We start from the raw sequence: 24,096 nt of genomic DNA, 5'->3' as shown, positions 1-24,096 counted from the left end.
ATATAAAAGATGACAAAATGGCCAAAGGATGACAAAATGGCCAAAGGAAGGGACATTTGATGTTTCATTGTGCAAGGAAATGGAATCTTTGATTAAATAAAAAACATAAAACTAAAGGCAATAGTAAAGATAGAAAAGGGTAAGCAAAAAGGGAAAAAGAGAAAGAAGTCTTAGCCTTGATCAAAAAGGAAGGTGAAGACTCATTGAAAGTATAAAACAAGCATGAAAAATACTAAGTCAAGTCACCTTTATTTATATAGCGCTTTAAACAAAAAGCAACTGAACAACATTCATTAGGAAAACAGTGTGTCAATAATGCAAAATGCTAGTTAAAGGCAGTTCATCATTGAATTCAGTGATGTCATATCTGTTCAGTTAAATAGTGTCTGTGCATTTATTTGCAATCAAGTCAACGATATCGCTGTAGATGAAGTGACCCCAACTAAGCAAGCCAGAGGCGACAGCGGCAAGGAACCGAAACTCCATCGGTGACAGAATGGAGAAAAAAACCTTGGGAGAAACCAGGCTCAGTTGGGGTCAGTTCTCCTCTGACCAGACGAAACCAGTAGTTAAATTCCAGACTGCAGCAAAGTCAGATTGTGCAGAAGAATCATCTGTTTCCTGTGGTCTTGTCCTGGTGCTCCTCTGAGACAAGGTCTTTACAGGGGATCTGTATCTGGGGCTCTAGTTGTCCTGGTCTCCGCTGTCTTTCAGGGCAGTAGAGGTCCTTTCTAGGTGCTGATCCACCATCTGGTCTGGATACGTACTGGATCCGGGTGACTGCAGTGACCCTCTGATCTGGACACAGACTGGATCTGGTGGCTATGGTGACCTCGGAATAAGAGAGAAACAGACAAATATTAGCGTAGATGCCATTCTTCTAATGATGTAGCAAGTACATAGGGTGTTATGGGAAGTGTTCCCGGTTCCGGTTTACCTAATTAATGCAGCCTAAAAATCCTTTAATGGATTTGGATATTAAAAGTATATTAGTATGTTATGTGTAAGCCAGGTTAAAGAAACAGGCAGACAAAGAAAAAAGAAGGTTGCCTGGAATGCAGCATTAGACAGCTCAGAGTAAGTGAGTGAAGGGGAGGAGTCATCATTTGTTAAGGTACATGGGGACAAGGAAGAGAAAAAGGAAGACTTAGACCACTGGCTGTACAACCATATTTGACCTATTACCTATGTACAACCATAACCTATACCCAATTGTAATTAAGGGTACACAGGGACAGTATATCCCTTGGGCCCCACAGGACCTTGAGAGGCTGGTAATTTGCATCCCAGACATCCATTAGGGAACTGGGAAGTGGATTAAGGTGTTTGAAGAAGAAACTATGGGCAAACGTTTAGCTGTAGGGGATATTAAAGCACTAATGGCAAAGATTAGGAATGGGATGGAAAATAAAACCATTGCAGAGAGGACAGAGAGGAAGAGGCAAGCCTTAAGCCCCGTTCACACCAAGAACAATAACTATAATGATAATGATATTAGCATCTACACCAGCGAACAATGTCATCTGATTGGCTGTCAATGTTTGTATCATTCATCAGCTGTAAAAAAATCATTCTGAAAATGATTCCAGTGATACCATTTCTCTATGCCTTTATCTTTTTAGTTGTAGTGTGGACTCTGCTATTCTTTAATATTGAGAACAATTTTTAGAACTATATCTTTATCGTTATCTTTATACTTATCATGCCTGGTATGAATGGGCCTTTATACTGGTCCTCAAGGAGTGTGCTGGGGATGTGGACAACCTGGACATAATAAGAATGACTGTCCCGTTAATCCATGGCAACAGCACCTAAAGGTGGAAGGGGGAGAGTTACCGTTATCCATTACAGGGTCCAGTAAACCCTCGGGGAGGTCCAAATAAAGGGTATTAAGGGGTGCCCAGAGAATCCTATTGGTGAGAGAGAGTTTCCTATTTAAAAAACTAAAGCTGTTCAAGAACCTGTTCTGCAAATTGAATCAGAGGGAAAGACCACACACCATTCAGCTGACAAATATTACATAAAAAAAAATTGTGCGCAACCAGTTTGATGGGGATTCCTCAGGAAGTAGTTACCAGTGAAAAGAAACTGACACAGATGACTATAACATCTGAATTGATAAACAATACTGATACTGAACTGTTTAAGGAAGTAGAGAGGCTGGTACCAACTGAATTATGGTCTCAAAATGATTCAGATGTCAGACTGATAAAATCAGCAAACCCAGTGAGAGTACAACTTAAACCAGATGCACGTCTACCCAGAAAACCACAATACCCTTTGCATACTAATGCGGAAATAGGCTTAAAAAACATCATTGAATGTTTAGTGAAGGCAGGAGTATTAATAGAAACTACTAGTTATTGTAACACTCCAATTATGCCCGTAATCAAACCAGATTAAAACAGATGGCATCTTGTGCATGACTTACGAGCAGTAGCTAAATCAGCATACTATCATTTAAAAAAACATTTCAAGAATTAGATGTTTTGTTTCCAGTCAAGACTTGGAGAAACTTGTTCATGCCTTTATCACCAGCAGGGTGGACTATTGTAATGGGCTCCTCACCGGCCTTCCCAAAAAGACCATTAGACAGCTGCAGCTCATCCAGAACGCTGCTGCCAGGATTCTGACTAGAACCAGAAAATCTGAGCATATCACACCAGTCCTCAGGTCCTTACACTGGCTTCCAGTTACATTTAGGATTGATTTTAAAGTACTTTTACTCATATATAAGTCACTAAATGACCTAGTACCGAAATATATTTCAGATATGTTCACTGAATATAAACCTAACAGAGCGCTCAGATCACTAGGATCGAGTCAGTTAGAAATACCAAGGGTTCACACAAAACAAGGGGAGTCCTCCTTTAGTTACTATGCTGCCCGCAGTTGGAATCAGCTTCCAGAAGAGATCAGATTTGCTAAAACACTAGTCACATTTAAATCTAGACTTAAAACTCATCTGTTAGGTGTGCATTTATTGAATGAGCACTGTGCAATGTCCGAACTGATTGCACTATATTTTTTATATTTTATATTATTTTTTTGTCAAATCATTTTCTAACTGTTTTTAAATGTTTTAATCATTTTAAAATTGCTTGTTTTATTTTTGTTATTTTTCTTCATGATTATTTAACTTTCTTTTATGTAAAGCACTTACCATTGTGTACGAAATGTGCAATATATATATATATATATATATAAACTTTCCTTGCCTTGCCTTGCCTTGCCAATAAATGACATAGTAGAGAATTCGCCAGCTGAGATTTTTGTAATGAAAATGTATATACTCAAATTTGAATTTTTCCATGGCAGTTATTTTATTAAAAAAAGTGCAGGAGCTTGACCATTGTGGATTTCTAAGAGCCTACAGTCTCTTTAATACAACAAATATGAAGTTTAATAAAAAATCTCATATTTTTATTTTTGGAATTTGTGAAGTCTCAAAGGCACTTTAAAGTGTTATTGACCCAGCAGTGGAGAAAACAGGAAGAGGGAGAAGAAATGCATATTTGTACAGAGTGACTGACATTGAGTTAATAGGACACTACACATTAGATCGTGCAATGATAATGTTTGGAAAGTCATGGCCTAATGTTTAGAGAGTTTGATTCCTAACCCTAAGGTTTTGGTTCAATTCCCAGGGGTTGGCAACACCACAACTGAGGTGCTCTTGAGCAAGGCACCCAACCCCAACTGCTCCTTGGGTGCCGCAGCATAAATGATTCCCACTGCTCCATGTGTTCGTGTTCACTGCTGTGTGTGTACTTTGGATGGGTTAAATGCAGATCACGAATTTTGAGTATGGGTCAACATACTTGGCTGTATGTCACTTTCACTTATTTCAGTCATAACAACTCTCGGAAAGGACAGTAAAAGCTTTATTTATTAGGAGTTTCATGGCTGAACTACTCATTACAGATACACTAACATCAACGACACAGTTTAAAAATGCCATAGTGTCAGAAATGAAAGTAATCAATACATTAAAGAGCCAGTCAGATGAAAATTCTAAGCTTCCTATCACTGTTTATAAGTCCTGTACATTAGGTTTAAATCCATCCAAGGTTAAAAAAAAAATTTTAATTTTGTCAAAATATCATTTTAAAATTACCTCAATTCTCAGAGATCCCCAAATGGTTCGCGCGAAGCTGTTCAAAAGATTCAGTTTCCTTAAACCCCACCTTTCGGTAGCATACTGTGTTCTGATTGGTCAACTGACCTGTTCCGCACACACCTCCACGGTAAACAATGCGTTAGCATCTTTTTGGGGTGAATTAGGTCTTATTCCTCTCACCGCGAAGCAAACAGTAAAATAAAAAACTTGAACAGTCTCGCTGCTTTTTCTTCTGTGTGGGTGTATTCAAGCCGCGCGCTTCAGTTTGAATCTGAATAGCGTTCAGCGCGGGGGCGTGGTCACATTAGATATAATGAAGGGAGACGTGAAAAACAGACATCGCGTTGTTTTCATATGGATTACTTTATCACAGAACATCTGTTTTCGGCAGCACTTGTTTAGTTTTAAAGTAGACATGTCAAGCTTTCTATAGATATCTCTCTCATGTCTCTTCGTTGAGTATTCACGGAGTTACACTTCATTTTAATGACGTGTTTGTACATGACGATCAGCGCAGACAGGCTGCAGACAGCACACATACTGATAAGATGATCGGGAGAAAACAAACACATAACTTCATAATCATACTTCATGTTGTGATTCGGAGATGCTTGTTGGTCTAAATAAAGTTGGTAATGAACCCTCTTTTATGGCCAAACGCTTAGAAAATCCTGCTGTACTCACCGAGATTAGAAAAGCAGTCATCAGTGAAATGTTGTGAACACAACAATGATTTGTTGTACTGCTCTGGTATTGTGGTAAAAATTAATTTTAGCCATTGGTTCTTCTGATCTTCATTCTTCGGCAGTGAAAATAAAACAAACTTGCCTTTACAATTAAAAACACACAGTCTCCTCGACATGATGCTCTCACACCAACCAGAGTGTCTGTGTGTGGGGGGGGTGGGGCAGGTCAGAGGTCAGTTTCTCTCAAGACGGTAGGCGGAGATTATTATGCAAAGTGTTCTAGTGACGTACATAGAGATGGGCAAAAGATTTGAAATCTATAACAACTCGTTTCAGCGATTCAGAGTCGACTACTTACTTTAGAAGCCAATAACTTTGTAAAACTTGTACTTTTTGGTTTAATTACTTTGCACATTGTTTAAACAGATGGACAGCTACATCATACACTGTAATACAGGTCATTTTTGATTTCCCATCTGTGAGGCTCTTTAACTACGCCCATGTTCACACTGTCAGTTTTAGGGATTGACAACCGCATTCCTTTACAGTCTCGAAATGTCCCGTTCAAACATCAGAAAACGTCAGAGAATGCAGTTGTGAGTCTTGAAAATAGTCGGGTGTGAGTTAGATCATAAAATGCAGCTGTCACCTCCATAAATAACTGCATTGTGTCCCACATAGAAATGTTTTCTGGCCCAGCTCCGGGCCACACAATGACTCTTCCCTCGGCCCAAGTACCTCAAAGAATGACGGCCCTGAAGTGGCCCAAAGCTTGATTAAAGACTCGGGCCACACATGGGCCATAACTGGCCCGAATCTCAGCCAGTCAATCAGCCATAGCTGGCCCTGATCTGGGACAAAACAGGTTTTATTATTGGTGCCAATTCTCAACCTTAAGTAAACCAGAATCCCCAAATCCAAGCCACACCTGAGCCTTATATTGCCCAGATCCAATACAGAATCTTAATATTTGATATTATTCCATTGTGTATTACTATAATCGCCACTATTCATTTTGTCTCTGGCAGAATATAATAGTAGTGTGAGGAGCAAGGCATACTATAAGTTGTTAAATGCTGAAAAAATTATGTCACAATTTATGATGAAAGCGACGAGAACCAATGAGCGTTTGATATCATTGGCGTAAAACTTGTTGTAAAACTTCTTAATGGCACATTTGTAAATAATTGCTATAGCTACAGAGGAAGGAGATGCATATCGGCAATCAGGGCCGTTTCTAGGCATAGGCAAACTAGGCGGTCGCCTAGGGCGCAAACAGCTGGGGGGCGCCAGTGAGAGCCCCCACCCCACCCAGAGTTATATATTGTAGGGGGGGGGGGGGGGTGGGGGGTTGGTAGAAATCTCGCCTAGGGTGCCAAAAAGGCTAGAAACGGTCCTGTCGGTAATGAATGAGGTTTGAATTTGGATCTGTTCCTCACACCAAGCATCACCTGACTGATCTGGGCCATACTCCTCCCATCAACAATCATCCCTCATGTTGTTAGCCGGATCCCCGCCGTGCCGTCACTGCCACACATGGCCCAGCTCTGGCTGAAAGGGTACATGCCATTGCCGACAGGAGGCCAGCAGTGTCAGCTTGAGGACACATGTGGGCCAAGTCCATTTGCTATGTGGGGTGAAGGTAACTTTGTTAAGGACTCAAATACAGGACTGACAACCATATTCTGCTGCTGTGTGAATGTGGCTGCTTGGCAACTGGAAAAATGCAACTTTGCAGCAGTGATTTTGGTCTGTCATAACTTACTACAAAGTGATCACACAAACAGTTACAGCACTTTCAGAATCATGTTGTGTCATTGTTCATTTCCTATCAAATACCTTGAACAACATTAACAGCATGGCAAATAAAAACGTAAGTAGGCTAGCATATATATATGTGTGTGTGTGTGTGTGTGTGTGAGAGAGAGAGAGAGAGAGAGAGTACAGTAAAACAGTAAAAATCAAGACAGTAATTTCAAAGTAAAGGCTTATAATAAAGCCTAAAGCAATTTAGTGTACTGATGATCCGAAAACCGATGCAACCGGTTCTTGACTCGAGAACGAGAATCGCTCTAACCAGCACGTGCTGCAGTTCAGTATCATCAGCTGCTCTACTCGTGTTCATTTTCTGTTTACTACAAACTCAATTTGTGAATGTGTCATCATTACCTATAAATACAGTACAGATATTTCATAAATCATCCCTTATTCCTATTAAACATAGAGTCTTTAGAGTCTTAATTATTATCCAACTTCCCTGAAAACCCCTTTTGGCCTATACATTATCTACAATATACAGATTAGAAACATTCATCTTAAAATAAATAAATAAATACATAAAATAAAATAAAATAAAATAGATATTTTATCACACTAACAAAATACTTGAAAAATTACACGCATGCGAAGTATCATCAGTTCATCGGTTATCAAATCGGACGAGTCCGAAAGAAACAAAAATAAGAGTGCAACCGGTTCTTGACTCGAGAACGAGAACTGCTCCAGCAGTGGGCGTGTTCGTTCATTATCTGGCTCGGCTCGGTGTTCATCTTCAGTTCTCTCTTCACATCAGTTCAGTCAGTGAACTGTTTGAGTACATGAATTACTCCAGGATATTGGTTTATTCTGACTCAGAGGGAGTGTCAGTCACGTTAAAATAGTTTACATCTTAAGTAATTTGTGGATTAATGATACAAACCATTTCAAACGATTCAGTTCGATTTGGTGAACTGGTTCAACCGGTTCACTAAGAAGAACCGGTTCAATTGAACGATTCGTTCACAAATCGGACATCACTAGAGTTGATCTAACCAGATCTAACAACACATTTGACATGGAAGAGTGTGCACATGAAATCATCCAATATTAATATGTTATGTTTTTGTATGTTATTCCATATTATTGTAGAGTAACTTCTTATGTGTAAATATGCATTTCATAGCTTCTTTAAAAACTAACTGGATAAGCAAATGAACAAATGATCATAAGTCCATGTTTATTTTATTTTTTTAAATATTAGAAAGAGAAACAACATAAACTATACATTTCAAAAGACATAGAGTAGAGTGGGGAAAAGACCCCACTTAAGGACTGTGTAATTTTCTTCAGTGAAACAAATTGAAATGTGTCCAGAATAGTTATCATAGTTTTAGTGACAATGGCATAATTTATAAACCAAGTATGAACAAATATTTAACTGTGATATTTTTGTGATAAACTTTACATTGGTAAACATTTCGGGGGGGGGGGGGGGGGAGTTTTCTTACTGCTGTTAATTAGATAACTTACCATGAATCCCTGTGAGCTTCACAGTGAATACTTCTACATCACTCCTGTCAATGCAGTCCATAGATACAATAACAGTTTACCTTGACTTCATCTAGTGGATGTTTTTGGAAAAACAGCAGAGGGGTGTTTTTCTCCCACTCTACCCTATAGAGTCAATCACAAATAATCTATATATGACATAATATGCAATACAGTGTATACAAATGAATGACTGCCGTTTAAGTAAAAGATTAGGTAAAAGTATTTGTAGTTTTGGGGCTCTGAGATATGGATAGTTCACTACAAATTCACAATTAATGTTATTCTCAAGCATGACTTTATTCTCCTAATGAAACACAAAAACAGAAATGTTTTGTGACTGCTTTATGTTTGTCCATATGAACTGAACTGAACAAGAAATTAATTCAATATGTGCAACAATTCCATCTCAGGTTATTTATGTAAATTATGGAGAAACATTGAAACCTTTTTCTTTTTTTTTTCTTTTTTTTAATATTTATTAAAAAAATAATGAAAGATATTAAACTGAGCATCACTAAACACACTTAATCTAATTTATTAAACATATCAACATTCATAATATTTAACCTAATTTGTTCGGAGTATAATACAATATTGCAAAAGCAAACGTGAGAGTAAACAACATTTTCACATGAACAGTTTGAAAACAGAATCTCAATTTTTATGTTGTTCTTGGAAGTTTGGATTTGTCCCATTTTAGCCTCTGATCTCCACAGACTTAGGAATTTGATTTCTTTTTCCGTTTAATCCCATTCTAGACCTGGGCCCGTACTCACAAAACATCTTCAGGCTAAAAGTAGCTCATAACTCACAGATTTAGGAGAAAATCATAAAAATAATGGGCGTGTCTGTCCCAAATGTAGGACTTCAACATTTTTGCTCCAAGAGTATTTTACACAGTGTTTTAACACTAAATCTAGCTCCTGAATCTGTGAAAGGTTAGGAAAGTGAAGAGGAGTCCTGAGTCACTAAGACCAAACCACAAACCATCCTAAACTAGCTGTTTCCAGAAATCTGCCTCGCAACGTAAACATTTGAGAAACACATTGCATTTATTTGCACACATATATCTTCTCATGCAGCTTTTTGGTTTTGGAGGTTATCCCAACTACAGATTCTTCTTTGATTAAATCCTTTTTTAATTAACAGCTGGGCAATAGGTAACAGCTGTTCTTGTGTCCAGTTTGGTTTTCTTTAATGTTTGCATGTCTTACTATCAGCCAGGATTATTCTACTCTGTTAATTAAAAGGCTGTTTATATGAATATCTAATAATTATTTTTGAGAAGCACACGTGTAAGAGGCAGAGGCTGACAATTAGCTGAACATACACTTGTTTAATTAGTGACACGTAGTCTGCATTTTCAAATAAATAAAATTACCTATTATTATAATATCTATGAATAAATCTCTGACAGAGACAATCAGCCAATCAATGTGTGCATAGTTAATAAGCATGCTGACATCATCCATAGCAACGCGGTCAACCCCGCCCCCTTCCCCACTCTGAGCTTAACCCTGTGTCTCAATGTTAACACTATCCATCCTAAATAGTATGTGAGATTATGTGTCCCAAAGCATGATATGTTGAAAAGACTTAGCCAAAAGTCCCCAGATGGTCTACTATTTCAGGTCAATTTTTGATGTATCCATTTACATTTATGTATTTACCATAAGCAACTTACAGTGTATATCAGGCTACACATTTTTTTTAGCCAGTATGTGTGTTCCCTGGGAATTGAACCAACAACCTTTTGCGCTGCAAACACAATGCTCTACCACTGAGCTACAATATAAACAATAATAAAATGCATTAGAAAAACTACAACATGTAGCAGATGTGCGCGATCGATGGCTCTGTAGAGAGGTTTACAAAAAAGGGCTTTGAGTTACTGATAATCAAAATTTAATCTGGTAAAAAATATGTATTTATTGTTATCCATTTTATATTTCATCTGCAACAGCAATGTGAACTTTTATAAACATCCATTTGGTTGTTAACTTTTAAATGCATCATTGTGCAGAAAATATGAGAAAAGTTCTCTGCATAAAGACCCACGACTGGCAGATCAACGAGCTACTTCTTTTCTCTCCAGTACAGTAGGAAGTTAAATGAAATGCGAGGGATGTTAACTGTGACAAGATGATTGACAGGCCAGGTTAAAGTGACAGGGAGCGTCCTTCAAACACACAGTTGTGTGATGTGATAGTATGTCCCAAAACTTGCCTACTCTCCTACTACACACTTAAAAGTGTGAACTTTTTCTTTACCAAGAAAGTACATACTTTAATGGTGCGCACTGGGACACAGGGTAAAAATTCTGTCTATTCCTTAGCAAAAGTTAGTCTCAAAAGCTTTGTGAATAGGATTTAAGGGGAAACTTTAAACTCTTAAAAGCTCTTACTGCTATTTAGGAGAACTCTCAGTGGTAAGATGTTTTGTGAATATAGGATGTGGTGTTTAGCTGGCCTGGTCAGTTCAACTAAAGCTCAGCTGAGTTTAGCATTTTCACTTCTATCGGTCTAGTGAGAGAGACACTATCAGCTCATTCTGCGTCTGCATTAACAAAAATATCTCTGTCATGCAGTCAGTCGTAAATAACATTTTTCTCCCATTTAAATTAGTCTTTGATGACTGTCATTGTTAAACTTAAAATACTTAACCCATGCCGTGAAAGGCTGTGATTTTGGTCAAAACAATACTTGCTGGACATAACATTTCAGTTTGTAAGCTTCATATCTTTTTGTTCAAGCTATAGTACATAATGCATAGACATCAGTTTGTACACTGTCTGAAAGCATAATTTGCTCCCTAAATGTCCATGTTTTTACACTGAAGTCAAATAAATGGCTTCAATGGTGAAAATGTTGGTGGACCCTGATCAGTCCCTAAAGGAAGAGGTGCTCTCGGTGCTCATCAGACGGCCCCGGAGCACAGAGCTGCCGTGCTGAGACAGCTGCTGCTTGAACTCTGTGGTCAGGAAGTAGTAGATGAGAGGGTTGAGGCAGCAGTTGAGGCTCGCGATGCAAAGAGAGATGGGGTGGAAGATTTTGATGGCCTGACCCGCTTCACAGTTTGTTATAATGTTCTGGGTCACCATCAGGTACAGCAGGAAGTTGATGTGGTAAGGGGCGAAACAGAAGAGGAAGACCCCTGTGCACACTCTAACCATGCGCAAGGCCTTTCTCGTGCTGCCCGTGGACTGCTGCTTTTGGTTCCGCCGTCGCATGGATTTCACGATTAAATAAGTACAGACACCAATCACTATTAACGGACCAAGAAATCCCAAGAGCTCAGCACCAACCATCATGGAAATGGCCGAGGTTAAACCCAGCTGACGCATCGGAAGGTCTTTGAAGCAGGTTGTGGTGTTATTTCCCGAATTTGATTTTCTCCTCATTAAAATGAAGGGCGAGCAGCAGAGCCCAACCACCAGCCAGACCGCGGCGCTGATGCAGATGTCATAGCGTCTCTTCCAGTTCCTGGCACAGAACGGCCGCAGGAGGAACGCACAGCGCTGGAGGCTGATGCACACCAGAAAGACGATGCTAGCGTACATGTTAAGGTACTTGAGGTAAAAACATAGCATGCATAACCCGCTGCCGAAAGGCCATTCATCTTTGAAGTAGTAGTGAATTCGAAGCGGCAGCGACAGCACATGAGCCAGATCAGCTATGGTCAGATTAATCATGAAGATGACGGCTTTGGTCTTTTTGCTGTGGATTGAAGAGAATCCGTAGCATTAGAACAAAACTCTAAACTGTCCTCATGAAATATATCTCATAAAACCAGACACTTCTGATGGGGCTTGACATGTTGATCGGAATTAAAACAGTTGAGGTGAACTGAATTAAGCTGTTTTGTTAAACATACTACTGATTTAACAGGAATGACGCAGTGATTTTTTATGTTACCAGCATTCAAACTGTAACAGCAGGCTGGTCAACTTATGTTTTATGTCTGTCGAAATGTGCCACCTCTGAACAGAGTGAGCAAAAACAAATGATAATAGTGTTAAAATAGACCAACAGAATGAACAGACTGTGCAACTAGTGTGGTGAGCCAAGTACCCTAAAGATCACACAGTTTACACAGTGTCTTTGCAGCACAGGGGCTGTTCTCCCAGTATAAACACACACACACACACACACACACACAAACAATGTATAATAATAATAATAAAGATTCTCCAACATATGTCATAAAGACCATTAGATGTTATATTAACCGTGAAATGCTGACCTTATGAATCGACAGAGCACCCAAAGAGCCAGGGTGTTGCACAGCAGGCCTGGGATGAATATAATCAGGTAAACATATGTGTAGAGCTGGTTTGTTGTGTGTTTCCAGACAGTCATGTTAGTGGAACATGACGTGTTCACAGAAGTCATGATGAAACTGCAATTTAATTTACTGTAGACTGTGGAGAATCACTGTGGAAGACAAATGAAAACAACCTTTAAAAAATCTATGCTGATTGATTGCTGCAGTTTTGGTATTTGCATGTAGATACAACTTCCCCAGAGAGACAATACTTCATATATACAGTACAGACCAAAAGTTTGGACACGCCTTCTCATTCAAAGAGTTTTCTTTATTTTCATGACTATGAAAATTTTAGAGTCACACTGAGGCATCAAGGGCTATTTGAGCAAGAAGGAGAGTGATGGGGTGCTGCTGATGACCTGGCCTCGACAGTCACCGGACCTGAACCCAATCCAGATGGTTTAGGGGTGAGCTGGACCGCAGACAGAAGGCAAAAAGGCCAACAAGTGCTAAGCATCTCTCGGGGAACTCCTTCAAGACTGTTGAAGACCATTTCAGGTGACTACCTCTTGAAGCTCATCAAGAGAATGCCAAGAGTGTGCAAAGCAGTAATCAAAGCAAAAGGTGGCTACTTTGAAGAACCTACAATATGACATATTTTCAGTTGTTTCACACTTTTTTTATGTATATAATTCCATATATAATTCCACATGTGTTAATTCCTAGCCCTTGATGCCTTCAGTGTGAATCTATAATTTTCATAGTCATGAAAAAGAAAACTCTTTGAATGAGAAGGTGTGTCCAAACTTTTGGTCTGTACTGTATATAAATTACATTTATTTGAATTCATATAGCTTATATGTGAAAACTTCTATTCAGCTGTAAACCGACACACGTCATTTGTCAACTCCCTTCCTGTGTAAGCATGAAGGAAGTGTTTGTGTGACGGTTGTGGGTTTGTATAACCGAATCTTTGCGTGCTCTTGTCTTGTATTTGGAACCCATTTCCCCATTGAGGGGTCTGCTAAGCCTAGCATTTGGACTTGATAGCGATTCTAACATTTTTATAACATTTTGGTCATTAGATCCACTATCTCATGTAAAGCTGGGTGTGCTGTAAAACTGCAAGCACATGTTAAACAAATGAAGGAACTCTGGTTTTACAAGTATGCAAATGTTCAAATTCATGTTTGGTGTTACTCATTTGAGATCCTGCTGTGAAATAAGAATTGTACTGCAAACTCTGCCACTAAGATATTATGTTTAGTTTAAACAATTGTCCTCCGATTGTTCTGTGGTTCCAGGAGACAGTATTTAGTTTCTTCTTCCACCACAAAAGGTAGACATGATACAATGATCATTTGAATTTGAAAGGACATGGTTCTGAAGCTTTTTAACCTCTAATAAAACTTTGTGAAATACAATTTATCAAATACAATGATAACAACAACAACAAAAACACATTAATATTTTTGCTTATATATCCCACTTAAAATGAAAAAGTAATGCACGGTATCATTTGCTTAAACCAAACATGTATCGAGTGCTCTTAGAAAGGAAGAAAACTCTCAATGCTTGCGATTCAGTTGGTCCTACCTTTTGGATTGAGTTGCAGTCTGCATGTAAGATATTTGGTGCTTTCCAGTCCAACATTCTCAACATGCAACCTGCTGCAGCAGGAGGAAGTTATCTGAATGTGACGTGACTATAATTTCTCTTGTTTTTCTTCTGCTACACAGTGGTTAAACAACCTGTGACATACGGGAAAGTGAAAGTGTTATCTCTGATTCGGGGGATGTTTGATTGTTTTGACAGCAGTTACAACTGAAATTGCATACAAACGACAAATGGAAACAGTTTTATGTTGTCAGTAATTTAATTTAATTAATGGTTGTGAATTTGGCAGACATTGTTGTCCAAATAAAATCACATGCAATTAAGGTATAAGTGCTCTCTAAGAAGTGGATCCAGGACCTTGACCTGATTAGTTCCATGATCAAGCTAGGAGAGATGTTTACACATATTTTATCTTTGACTATATTGTACATCTTGCTCAAAAGAAGTTTGCTGTCATCCCCAAACCAAAAAGAACCATAGATAGAAAAATCTGAAGTCGAAATCTTATTGAGGAAGCAAGACTATAAAGAGTTCCTAACAGCTATATTTACTTTGGTCTCATAACACCTACTACATAAACTTAAATCACTCATATTTGCTTCAGTTGTTATCACTTGTAAATCGGCTTTGAATGTTCTTAACAAGCTCAAATGTCTTCCTGTAAATCTTTCCTGATAACAAACCCAAACTTTGAATTTAAAAAGGGATGGAAATGGGACGTGTAAATGCACTTGGCATGTTTTAGTTCCTATCCTATGTCAGTCTTGGCTTTCCTTTCTTTTTATAAGTCACATCAAATGATCCAATCTGTCAACCAATAAAATCTTCATACAATCTGATTCTGTCTGAACCATTCACACACTGCTGTGCTCAATCTTAAACACTTCCAACATTTCTCCTTTATCTGTGATATAGTCGGAGTTTGATATTTTTCATTGATTTTGTAAGCGGTTCCAGAGGCCCTGGCCCCTGCTGAAATCTGATTGGGCCCTGATTGGCCCCCGTTCCATCAATCGTCAATGAGAAGAGCAACCGAAGAATTCTTCACAATGATCACAGATGCAATTCCACCCCCAAACAATTGGCGGCACTAATGTGTCGATGCAACTTGGGAGAAGAAGCAGAGGTCTTGGCTTTATATTTTCTTGAAATTTTGACTGTGAATGGCTTTGGCTTGAGCGATATCAGAACGTTCTCTGACGTTATGCTAGTAGGCAGGAGAAATAATCCATCTATCTATCCAATTTGAAGACGATTCTTGGTAAGTTCCAAATCCTCTTGTTGGTTGTCATTAAAATATGAGAGGATATTTAGCTGCTTCTCTCACTAATTTTAGGTTTGTTAACTAAATTGTGGAAGGAGCACTGGAAGCACTGTCAAAGTAAACCAATAAACTTGTTAACCCTTTGACACATACGATCACTCCGGTGTGATCAGGACTTTCAGTGCATCACGTCATCAACTGCTGAATTAAAATCCACTTCCGCTCTATGACTGGCGCTGAGCCAGATCGGACGCCCTGAGCATTTGTCATATTATCACAAATGTTCAGCGTTTTAAACCATATAATGCTTATTTTAGGTTCAAGACATTTAAATACACATAAGTACTAGCAAAACCATACATTTACACGCTGATGTCAATGGAAATGGCAATAATGATCCTTACAAATATAATCTGACTTCATGTTTTTATTTATATCATATACAGATTGTGTAGGTAACTAAAGTTTACTCTACCCTTCTCCGAGTTTACTGGAGACCTACTTCAATGTGTTTCGGGAGGAGAGGACGAATCTGCGTGTTGTAAATCCCACAACTCAGATTCTGCGCGAACTAACATAGTGCGCTCATCACCCGGTAGCTATAGACAGGGGTCAACATAAGTGGTCCGCAAGTCCACATGTGCGACCAAAATAAAAAATGAGTTATATAAATATGATCTGACAGCGCATTTGCATAACGACATGGTTGACAGCTGTTACCATTTTAGATCACAAACTGCACTATATAAGTTTTATTTTCATCTCATTGCATTTTCAAAGCACAATGCAAAACTGTGACATTCATCCACTGGCGCTCTTTAATCAGCAGCGCTAAATCCGGAAGCGCGTATACCTTACTTGCTTTTATTTATTTATTTTTAGATGCTTTTATCCAAAGCTACTTAAAATTAGGAATACATAAAGAGATTCTTCTTAAAGAGGCAAACAAGAAAGTAGTAGTAAATATTAGCATTATTTTTTAAGTTTACTATAAAATAATTGTATTTGTATTTAATACTAGTGCTGCCTTTTATTTTTAATAATATCATCACACACTATTATTTAGTTTATTTACTATCATTTTATAAGAAAAAAACTAACTAAATAAAGTGCTGTAATATAATAACTATTATTAATTCATTTTTTTATAGTTATATTTAATTGGTCACGCTATATGCAGTGTGAGGACCAAACCAAATCTCCAGGTTCTCATATGAGGACCAGGCTGAAAAAGTTATGTGCACCCCTGGCTATAGATCAACTAACACGGTCCATATAAAAGTGTTTAAGCTACCAAATATATTAACTTACACATACAGTATTTCAGAATCTGAATATCAGATATTTCATAATATAGTGAGTATGTTTGCAAATATTCTGGATAAAACAGGAAAAACTAAATAAAAGCGGTCCATGTGTCATAGAGATCTATTTTGGCTGTTGTGTCACATGACAATTACAACGCGTCGCCATGGAAACAATAAGGCGGTACATTCTTAACGTGGCTGTAGTATTCTGTTTTTTGCTACCCTTGTCGCCACTTTTTGCTCCCAAATGCCCCAATGTCTATATTCACGTCAGAATCAGGGTTCTCTAATTGGAAAAAAGCACTTTGAGAAATAGTGGCTTTAGAGATCATTGCAGAAGAGAACATCACAGAAGTGCTGTGTTTGCTTGGACAGCACAAATTAGTCATTGAAATGTGTGAAACATGATGCGTTGTGTCCTTAATGCACAGTATAAATGAAAAAAAAAAATAATTTTACTGGCTTTTTTTTTTCTCATTAGAGCGTTTGAAAAAGGAATGACTGCCGAAATGTATTTGCACGGTACTGAATAAATTATTCTGTGTGCTTGAATGTACTCTGTACTTGGCCCCTGAATGTAACATGTGGCCCCTTATTGGCCCCTGTTACAGAAAAAACCTAGAACCGCCACTGGTTGTAAGAGTAAAGTATGTGAATATGTTGACTCATCATAACACCTTTGTTGTTCAAGTTCATTTGTATTCAATTCAAGTTTATTTGTATAGAGCTTTTTACAATACAAATTGTTACAAAGCAACTTTACAGAAAAGTATGTTTCTACAATATTTAGTAGTAGCTTATAGGTGGTGACAGTCAGTTTGTGCACGTATGACAGGATTTTTCAGAAAAATTAATACAAGACATAGTCAGCTAGACGATGAACATTATTAATATTATTAATAATTAATAATAATTATATGATGCAGTCACACTTGTAGCAATATTTGTTAGTTCTGTTTGTTGATTCAGGGTTATCATCATCTGAGGTCCTCTGAGGGTCAGCATCATCTCTTCTCAGGTGTTCTGGATCCAGACTGGAGCTTGTGTAAATCCTAGTTTCCACGGGATGAAGATCCAGCAGAAACAGAGAAACACATAGAGACATCATTAGCTGCTGTTCCAACAAAGTAAAATTAATTAGTGTAACCCAAGCTAAAGAATAAAATGCACATTTGATCAGATGCAACTACACTCACAATTTAAGATACATTATTCGAATGCTTGGTGAAAGAGATGTGCTTTTAATCTAGATTTAAACAGAGAGAGTGTGTCTGAACCCCGAACATTATCAGGAAGGCTATTCTAGAGTTTGGGAGCCAAATATGAAAAAGCTATACCTCCTTTAGTGGACTTTGCTATCCTAGGAACTACCAAAAGTCCAGCGTTTTGTGATCTTAGGGTGCGTGATGGGTTGTAACGTGGTAGAAGGCTAGTTAGGTGCACAGGAGCTAAACCATTTAGGGCCTTATAGGTAAGTAATGATAATTTTTAACTGATACGGAACTTAATAGGTAGCCAGTGCAGAGACTGTAAAATTGGGGTAATATGATCATATTTTCTTGACCTGGTAAGGACTCTAGCTGCTGCATTTTGGACGACCTGTAGCTTGTTTATTGAAGAAGCAGGACAACCACCTAGAAGTGCATTACAATAGTCCAGTCTAGAGGTCATGAATGCATGAACTAGCTTTTCTGCATCAGAAACAGATAACATGTTTCGTAGCTTGGCAATGTTTCTAAGATGGAAGAATGCAGTTTTTGTAACATTGGAAATATAATTTTCAAAAGACAAGTTGCTGTCTAATATAACAACATGATTTCTGACTGTAGAGGAAGTAACAGTACATCCGTCTAGTTGCAGATTGTAATCTACAAGATTCTGTGAAGTGTTTTTTGGTCCAATAATTAATATCTCTGTCTTATCCAAATTTAATTGGAGAAAATTATTTGTCATCCAATCTTTTACATTTTTAACACAGTCTGTTAGCTTAGATAATTGGGAAGTTTCATCTGGTCTCGTTGAGATATATAGCTGAGTATCATCAGCATAACAGTGGAAGCTAATTCCGTATTTTCTAATAATATTACCAAGGGGCAACATGTATATTGAAAATAGAAGGGGACCTAGGACGGATACTTGTGGCACTCCATATTTTACTGATGATAAATGAGATGACACCCCATCGAGGTAAACAAAATGGTAGTGATCGGACAGGTAGGATCTAAACCATCTTAGAGCCTGCCCTTGAATACCTGTATAGTTTTTTAATCGATCTATTAGTATGTCATGATCTATGGTGTCGAACGCAGCACTAAGATCAAGTAAGACTAGAAATGAGATGCAGCCTTGGTCTGACGCAAGGAGCAGGTCATTTGTAATTTTAACAAGTGCAGTTTCTGTGCTATGGTGGGGCCTGAAACCTGACTGAAATTCTTCATACAGATCATTTTTGTGCAGGAAGATGCTCAATTGAGCAGATACAACTTTTTCTAAAATTTTAGACATAAATGGAAGATTTGAAATAGGCCTATAATTTGCCAGTACACTAGGATCTAGTTTTGGTTTCTTAATAAGAGGCTTGATAACCGCCAGATTGAATGGTTTTGGGGCGTGACCTAAAGATAATGACGAGTTTATGATATTGAGAAGCGGTTCTTCGGCTACAGGTAACAGCTCTTTCAGTAATTTAGTGGGTACAGGATCTAATAAACATGTTGTTGGTTTAGATACAGTGATAAGTTTATTTAGCTCTTCCTGTCCTATGGTTGTAAAGCACTGCAGTTTATCTTTGGGTGCGATGGATGAAACTGAAGTGTTAGACGCTGTAGAATCTACATTCGCTATTGTATTTCTAATGTTATCTATTTTATCAGTGAAGAAATTCATAAAGTCATTATTATTAAACGTTGATGGAATATTTTAATCAAGTGCTGCCTGGTAATTTGTTAATTTAGCCACTGTGTTTTGGTTATTTTCTATGAGTTTGTGTATATGCTCTGCCCTAACAGTTTTTAGAGCCTGTCTATAGCTGGACATACTGTTTTTACATGCAATTCTAAAAACTTCTAAGTTAGTTTTTCTCCATTTGCGTTCAAGACTACGAGTTACTTTCTTGAGAGAGTGAGTATTATTACTGTTAGACCATGGCACAGTATGTTTTTCTCTAACCTTTTTCAATTTGATGGGGGCAACAGTTTCTAATGTATTACAGAAAATAGTGCCAGTGTAAGCCATCAGCGCGAAACAGCCTAGGACGCTCCCAGAAAAGATTCCAGTTATTAACAAATAGCAGTTTCTGTTCTTTACACCATGACAACAACCATTCATTTAAAGCAAAAAGTCTACTGAACTTTTCGTGTCCTCGTCGATACGTGGGCAGTGGTCCTGACACGATGATCGTCGCCGCGGGCGTCATGCTGCGAACCGTCTCGATCAGGCTCCTGAAGTCCCTCTTCAGCGTCTCCATCTGCCGCAGCGTGGTGTCGTTAACCCCGGCGTGAAGCACGACCGCTCTGGGGCTCTCGTCGGCCTTCAGGATCGCAGGTATCTGCGCAGAAACATCGAGAACACGAGCACCAGGGAAACAATGAGTGTGAACTTTACCTTCGGCTAACGTAGCACTGACATGTCGGACGATGGAGTCTCCGATGATCACAGGGTCGCGTCCTGTCTTTTGGATTTGACATTTAATAGGTGTGCAGTATTATTTATATTATATGAATTATGTGTTATAATATTCTAAAGAAATTGCGTTTTATTTTGCATCAAAGCATTAAAAAATGTGATCTATTTTAGGCTAGGCTACATGGATTTATATGCAAAATGTCAATATTCTCACATATTAGGCCTATATGTTAATTTATATTTAAAAATTCCTTTAATAAAACAACATGCATTTTTTTGTTGTGCACTACTTTGTTATTATCTTCATTATCTTCATTAGTAGCCTACTTTGTACCTGTCCTTCATTCTGACAGAGAACTTCTTGGAAAAAAGATACACTGTACACTGATTAGTGTATAAATTTATAATTTTTATTTTTTTTATTTTTATTTATTACTGATGGACATTATGGGAAAATGTGTGGTCATTAAGATTGTTTAGATTGCACAAAGTTGAGATCAGAAGCCGCAATGAATTATTGGCCAAAACCAGGCTTACAAAAGCTCTCTCTTGTTCCTCTGTAAATATGGGGCCCCTTCCTCCTTTACGTTCTTGACCGTCAGTCCTATGTAGGCAAATCAAAACTCATGCAAAATGTGCACAAGACATTTGAAATATGGAATACAGTGTGAATAGTCCAAAATACTCATAGCTCATCTATGCTGTTACATTGTAGTTTAGACAGTTGAGGAAAGGTTTTTATTTTTATTTTTTTTATCTGCGCTCTTGTCAAAATGTCCAAATAACTGAGGCTGGGCCTCTCTCAATTTCAACCCGTGGTTTGAACATGGTCAACCAAGACTGCTCGATTCACATTTGACAAACATGTTCTTCTTTGTCCATGTGGTCCTCCAGGTCTACTTCGAGGTCTTCCTCTTCCTAGGAGGGGTTTTTGGACAGCAGTGCCTGGAAATAGCAAAGAAGTGGCAGCATGATATAATTCTGTGTTTAATGTAGAGAAGTTTATTTAGTTTTGCAAGAAGTGTGAGTATGAGAATGGCAGATTTGGGCTGAGGTTTTACTTCTTTAGTGCAAAGGTTTCCCTAACTGTGTGTTAGTGGGGGGGAAATAGCTTGTAAATGAAAGTCACTATCAGTACAAAAGGTGAATATTGCTCTGTGTGACGAGTGGGAACGGAGCGAGGCCGCTGGAGTGAGTGATAATGAGTGACACCTGCTCCACTCACGGGTCTCGAGTCCCACGGAGGAGCTCCGGAAGGATAAAAGGAGGAGGAACGACGTTAAAGATGAGAGAGGATCAGGCCTGGGTATTATAGTGTGTTGTGGTTCTGTTTGTGTGCAACAGTCGTCCACGAAGGGGCTGTCGTGCTGGTTTGTGATTATTTTGTTAATAAAGTTTTATTTTATTTTTTATTTTTTATAATTTAATTAATGTTATATGTAGTTATTTTAATAAATCTTTCTTAACTGTTTCCATTATTTATTGGTACAGAAATCCCAGGTTTAAGATGAGTAACAGTTAAAAAGTTTAGTGGCGACTGACTTGAAGTAATATTGCTGAAATGTATGAAATAAATAAAGGTGACGAGTATTAAAGTAAGTGTGAACCGGAAGGCAGTGACTTCAGTATTCTGTTTCACTTAGACGTATGCCACAATACTGTATTAGAAAAAACATGACAGGGCTAGATCTTATCACACTTCCTCATCATCTCTAGCTCGCAGTATGTGTACAGCTGGAGTCAAGCGGTTAATGTTCTGCCTGAACCCTCAACCTGAAGGAAAACTTTCTAGAGAAGAAGCTCATTTCTTCAATGTATTATCTGTTCATCACAGATGAATTATTCAGATTAATTGTTCAAGTCTAGTAATATGTACTAATGAAGTAAATAGGATGTATTTTGATTATGATTTTCATGTGTTACCATGGCAACACTAAACCCCTGTTAGCCTAAACATATGTGGCATTAGTCCTTATAACATAGTGAATGTGTGAATGTGTGAAGGAGGGTAGGATCTTCAGATTCTGAAGTATGGAAGTTTTTTCCTAACATAATTAAAATGAAAATGAAAATGCTTAAAAAGATCAAATAATAAATCAAAGTCTCAAAACAACTGTTCAAATGATAAATCAAATGGTCAAAATATTAAATAATAAATCAAAGTCTCAAAATGGCCGCACAAATTAAAAATCAAATGCTCAAACCATATTTCATTTCCTCATTCGGATTTGATTTTTAATTTTCATCATCAACCCAGTATAAACCTGTCATAATTTAATATAAAAGTCAATGCTCAAATCATGAATCATCAACACCATTCATTTTGTAATGAATTCTAGCTCAGAGGTGTCTAACCATTTGCCATGATTCGCTAAGTGACTCAAGTCACATACTAGTTTCACCACCTACTTGTGTGTTAACCAGTGAAATTACCTGGTGAAGTAATTCGTTGGAATGAAAATCTACATAGCACAATTAAACACCTCTGCTCAAGCTACAATATAACTAACATCTTGTTTAACTCACTTAGTGTATGGTTGTGCATCTGTCTATGTGTGTGTGTGTATACATATGCATCTCTACATATCAAACAGGAACAAGATAATCAGGAACTGAGCATCTTAAAGTGCTAAATATAATACGTATGGCCTGATTTCTTAAAATAGCACTGGTAACAGCTATTACCATCAAAGTCTAAATGACATTACAAAAAAAGGCAAATAAAAAAAACACACTTATCAAAACATCAAATCTATCCTGTTTGTAAAAACCTATAAAAACAAAATATAAAAAAGGCACATTTCACGTAATTTTAGGATTCAGAGCACCAAGTTGGTGTACAACTGATAAGTATAAACAACAGCAACTTCGTTAGATTCGGTGAGCAAGACATAATCCGCCAAATGTAAACGGTTTCAAATGCTTTGACTAACATGGTGTTCAACAACATACTATAAAGTGACCGTACTGGGAACCCCGAAAACACATGAACATGCAGACAAGGAAATACATGAGTATTTTCTTGTAAACTCAACTCTCAAGTTAGCCTACTATTTGATTAACAGGTCATTTTTGAGACTCAGAAGGCAGGATGTAAGTGGTTTACCATCATCAAGACCCTTTAGGATTTTCTGGATGAATGTCAAAGTGCGAATGAGTTTCTTGGGATAGTCCAAATGCAAGGCATACATCAACCCAAGCAACAACGCTAATGCATCAGCCAAGTTAGGGATATCATTCATCACAACATCGTCTTCCACAACAATAGAAATGCTTGCAGGACTGAAATGAACTGTATCTGCAGTGTCCTCTGTTACCGATGTGACAAGAGCAGCAGGAGTGTCAATGATGCCTGGCTCATCTGACGACTCCACCTGAAACACACAGAGGGTGCAACGGTTAGGTTATGTATTTTGCAGCCGAGTATTAAACAAACTATTAATATGGAGATAGGCATTACATGGCAGCGGATGCTGTATTGTGATATGTAATGTACAGCATCTCATAAAAGGTATTTTTAAGTAATTTTTACAGAGAAAGAGAGTAAGTGTGTGTGTTATTTCATGAGAGGTTAAGCCAAAAGGTTAGAAGTGATGAAGGTTTGGGATTACATGAGGTTAGGACTTTTACATACATGTATGTATTCAATTCAATTCAATTCAATGTATGTATGCTTATATGCACATACTGTATATCCATGTCCACACTAAGTACAGTCCACTTACCGGCACAATGACACCTACACACAAGGTTGGTACTAAGGGGGTAACTATATACAGTTAAGTGGCTGTTAGAGATATTAATATTTCTATAAATATACTGAATACTTACATTCCAAGTCTTGAAGAACTGTGGGTCCTCCTCACGCAGGTATACCGGGAGGGCACGAAGGGCTAAAGTACG

At 38.0% G+C, this 24,096-nt stretch overlaps 1 protein-coding gene across 1 annotated transcript; it reads right to left on the bottom strand.

Moving 5' to 3' along the window:
• Positions 1 to 232: 232 nt before the first annotated feature.
• Positions 233 to 14,142, bottom strand: LOC127971600 (putative P2Y purinoceptor 10). The gene is made up of 3 exons (XM_052574722.1): positions 13,978 to 14,142; positions 12,358 to 12,548; positions 233 to 11,831 (listed from the first exon to the last, which is right to left on the bottom strand). Exons 2-3 carry the CDS (start codon positions 12,504 to 12,506, stop codon positions 10,997 to 10,999), a joined length of 984 nt encoding a protein of 327 aa, XP_052430682.1. The 5' UTR covers positions 12,507 to 12,548; positions 13,978 to 14,142; the 3' UTR covers positions 233 to 10,996.
• Between the last annotated feature and the right edge of the window lie 9,954 nt (positions 14,143 to 24,096).

The sequence above is a fragment of the Carassius gibelio genome, chromosome B14, assembly GCF_023724105.1.
Source record: "Carassius gibelio isolate Cgi1373 ecotype wild population from Czech Republic chromosome B14, carGib1.2-hapl.c, whole genome shotgun sequence".
Lineage (NCBI taxonomy): Eukaryota > Metazoa > Chordata > Actinopteri > Cypriniformes > Cyprinidae > Carassius > Carassius gibelio.
Note: the sequence above shows the minus strand (reverse complement) of the source record. Positions and strands in the feature narration are given on the sequence as shown.

Bases quoted from the DNA above. Each gene is read 5' to 3' on its own strand.
- LOC127971600 (XM_052574722.1), bottom strand. From the start codon at position 12,506: ATGACTTCTGTGAACACGTCATGTTCCACTAACATGACTGTCTGGAAA. The intron at 11,832-12,357 runs GTCAGCATTTCA...TTCAATCCACAG, and splicing joins GTGCTCTGTCGATTCATAAG to CAAAAAGACCAAAGCCGTCA.